Here is a 2,500-nt window from a genome sequence, read left to right on the forward strand (position 1 = left end):
CCTCCATCCTCCACCCTCCACCCTCCACCCTCCACCCTCCACCCTCCATCCTCCACCCATCCTCCATCCTCCACCCTCCATCCTCCACCCTCCACCCTCCACCCTCCACCCTCCACCCTCCATCCTCCACCCTCCACCCTCCACCCTCCACCCTCCACCCTCCGCCCTCCACCCTCCACCCTCCATCCTCCACCCTCCACCCTCCACCCTCCACCCATCCTCCACCCTCCACCCTCCACCCTCCACCCTCCATCCTCCACCCATCCTCCATCCTCCACCCTCCATCCTCCACCCTCCACCCTCCACCCTCCACCCTCCATCCTCCACCCTCCACCCTCCACCCTCCACCCTCCATCCTCCACCCTCCACCCTCCACCCTCCACCCTCCACCCTCCATCCTCCACCCATCCTCCATCCTCCACCCTCCACCCTCCACCCTCCATCCTCCACCCTCCACCCTCCATCCTCCATCCTCCACCCTCCACCCTCCACCCTCCACCCTCCATCCTCCATCCTCCATCCTCCACCCTCCACCCTCCATCCTCCACCCTCCACCCTCCACCCTCCACCCTCCACCCTCCAACCACCATCCTCCACCCTCCACCCTCCACCCTCCATCCTCCACCCTCCACCCTCCACCCTCCATCCTCCATCCTCCACTCTGCTGAATTGATGTATTCTGACCAACTTGCTTTTGCCTTCTTTCCTAGGAAGTGTGTAGAGAGCTCTGGTGCCTTAGCAAAAGCAACCGCTGTGTCACCAACAGTATCCCCGCCGCGGAGGGGACACTGTGCCAGACGGGGAGCATCGACAAGGGGGTAAGTCTCTCTATGTTTCTCAAGAACTTAAAGGCCTACTTCACCAGTGGGAATATGAAGGTGTATTGAACTCTGAGATCCTATGTAGTATCCCTCGTCCCCACGTCACCACATTAATGCACTGCGGTCTTCAAGCAGCGAGTTATCTAGCATCATCTCAGATCCATAAGTGCGATAAAACATGATAAAAACCATCAAAACAAACATTGGGAAGGATTTTTTCCCTGCTCCGCCATTGTAGGCGCATACACATTCACCCATCTGTCGCTCTGCACGTGCACCGGCAGTGAGACGGGTGCTGGTTTGTAGCGTTCTCTCTTCTGATTGGTTATCAGTAGTGGGATCATAAACTTAAAGGTTAAAAAATATCGTATCACCTACTTCAAAAGGGGAATCTCAGGATAACTCTCTCAATGTTTCTCACTTAAAATGCCTGTGTTTGGAGGCCTCCATCATTTACAGCAGTTGTGTCAATCCCTTTTATAGCAACACACGCACACACACACAGTGGCCAAGTAAATACACACACACACACACACACACACACACACACACACACACACACACACACACACACACACACACACACACACGCACGCACTGCAGAATATATATGTTACCTTTCTGCATGTCGGACCCCTAAGCTCTGAGGTCAGCCCTGTCAATACGGCCGTAATTGTTTACTGCAGGAATTTATGTGGTAGTTAAATTTGAACTGTGGAGCAATCGCTGTGTGTGTGTGTGTGTGTGTGTGTGTGTGTGTGTGTGTGTGTGTGTGTGTGTGTGTGTGTGTGTGTGTGTGTGTGTGTGTGTGTGTGTATTTACTTGGCCACCGTAAACAAATCTATTTAAAGTGTTTTCATTGAATAGATTTTTAACCCACCGGTCCTCATTGTAAACTCTTCTCAGTACTTTGCTCTGGTGTGTGTGTGTGTGTGTGTGTGTGTGTGTGTGTGTGTGTGTGTGTGTGTGTGTGTGTGTGTGTGTGTGTGTGTATTTGTGTGTGTGTGAGTGTGTTCTGGAGATTATAGTCCACATGAATTCTACAGAGCGATCATTCTGTGAGTAACCAGGACAACTCAGATGTTGCTGTTCGCTTTTTATAAATATATTTGTTATTTAATGCAGTAAGAACATTTTAATTCACCTCGATACATTTTTCTATCGATTCTCAAAGACAGATTTTTAAGATAAAATAATCGCACATAGAAAGATCCCTATTTAAATGACAATTATATAAACTGCATCTACGGTAGAGTAGCCTGGCACCGCCCGCCTACCTACTTCCGCTCAATTTTCATTTCCCTTCAGTAGTCAGTCGGGGTCCGCGGTATATTTGCGGGTTTTCTCTTTTACCGGTCCAATCAGCGAACAGAGGGAGTGGCTGAGAACAATGACGTTGAGGTCGTGCGCCAGTTTCAGTTGAAGTCAGAAGCCGGCGCATGACATATACGTCACAACCAAACGTTATGCGATTGGTTGGCAGATCCAGAGTGGCACTGGGCAGATCCAATAGTTTTAAACTTCAACAGACACCCGCCTTCAAGTGAGTTAAGGTTTGTCAATTGAGCGATTTCAGACCTTCAAATGAAATGAATTACGATGGAGTTATAAGGGCCATGAAAGGGACCAAAAAAGAGAGATTTCTTAATGGATTTTGAGAAAAAAGTTGAAATTTCGAG

General features: G+C 50.0%; 1 protein-coding gene across 1 annotated transcript in view; it reads left to right on the plus strand.

The window, feature by feature from the left end:
• adamts6 (ADAM metallopeptidase with thrombospondin type 1 motif, 6) overlaps positions 1-2,500 on the plus strand; it is a gene marked incomplete at both ends in the record, with an annotated part of 87,831 nt that overhangs the window by 41,619 nt on the left and 43,712 nt on the right. Inside the window, one exon of the mRNA XM_080046570.1 lies at positions 711-818. Coding sequence (XP_079902696.1) covers positions 711-818 — 108 coding nt within the window. The remainder of the gene's footprint in view (positions 1-710; positions 819-2,500) is intronic.

This window comes from Ammodytes marinus (genome assembly GCF_949987685.1).
Source record: "Ammodytes marinus genome assembly, chromosome: 18".
In the NCBI taxonomy this organism is placed as follows: Eukaryota; Metazoa; Chordata; class Actinopteri; order Uranoscopiformes; family Ammodytidae; genus Ammodytes; species Ammodytes marinus.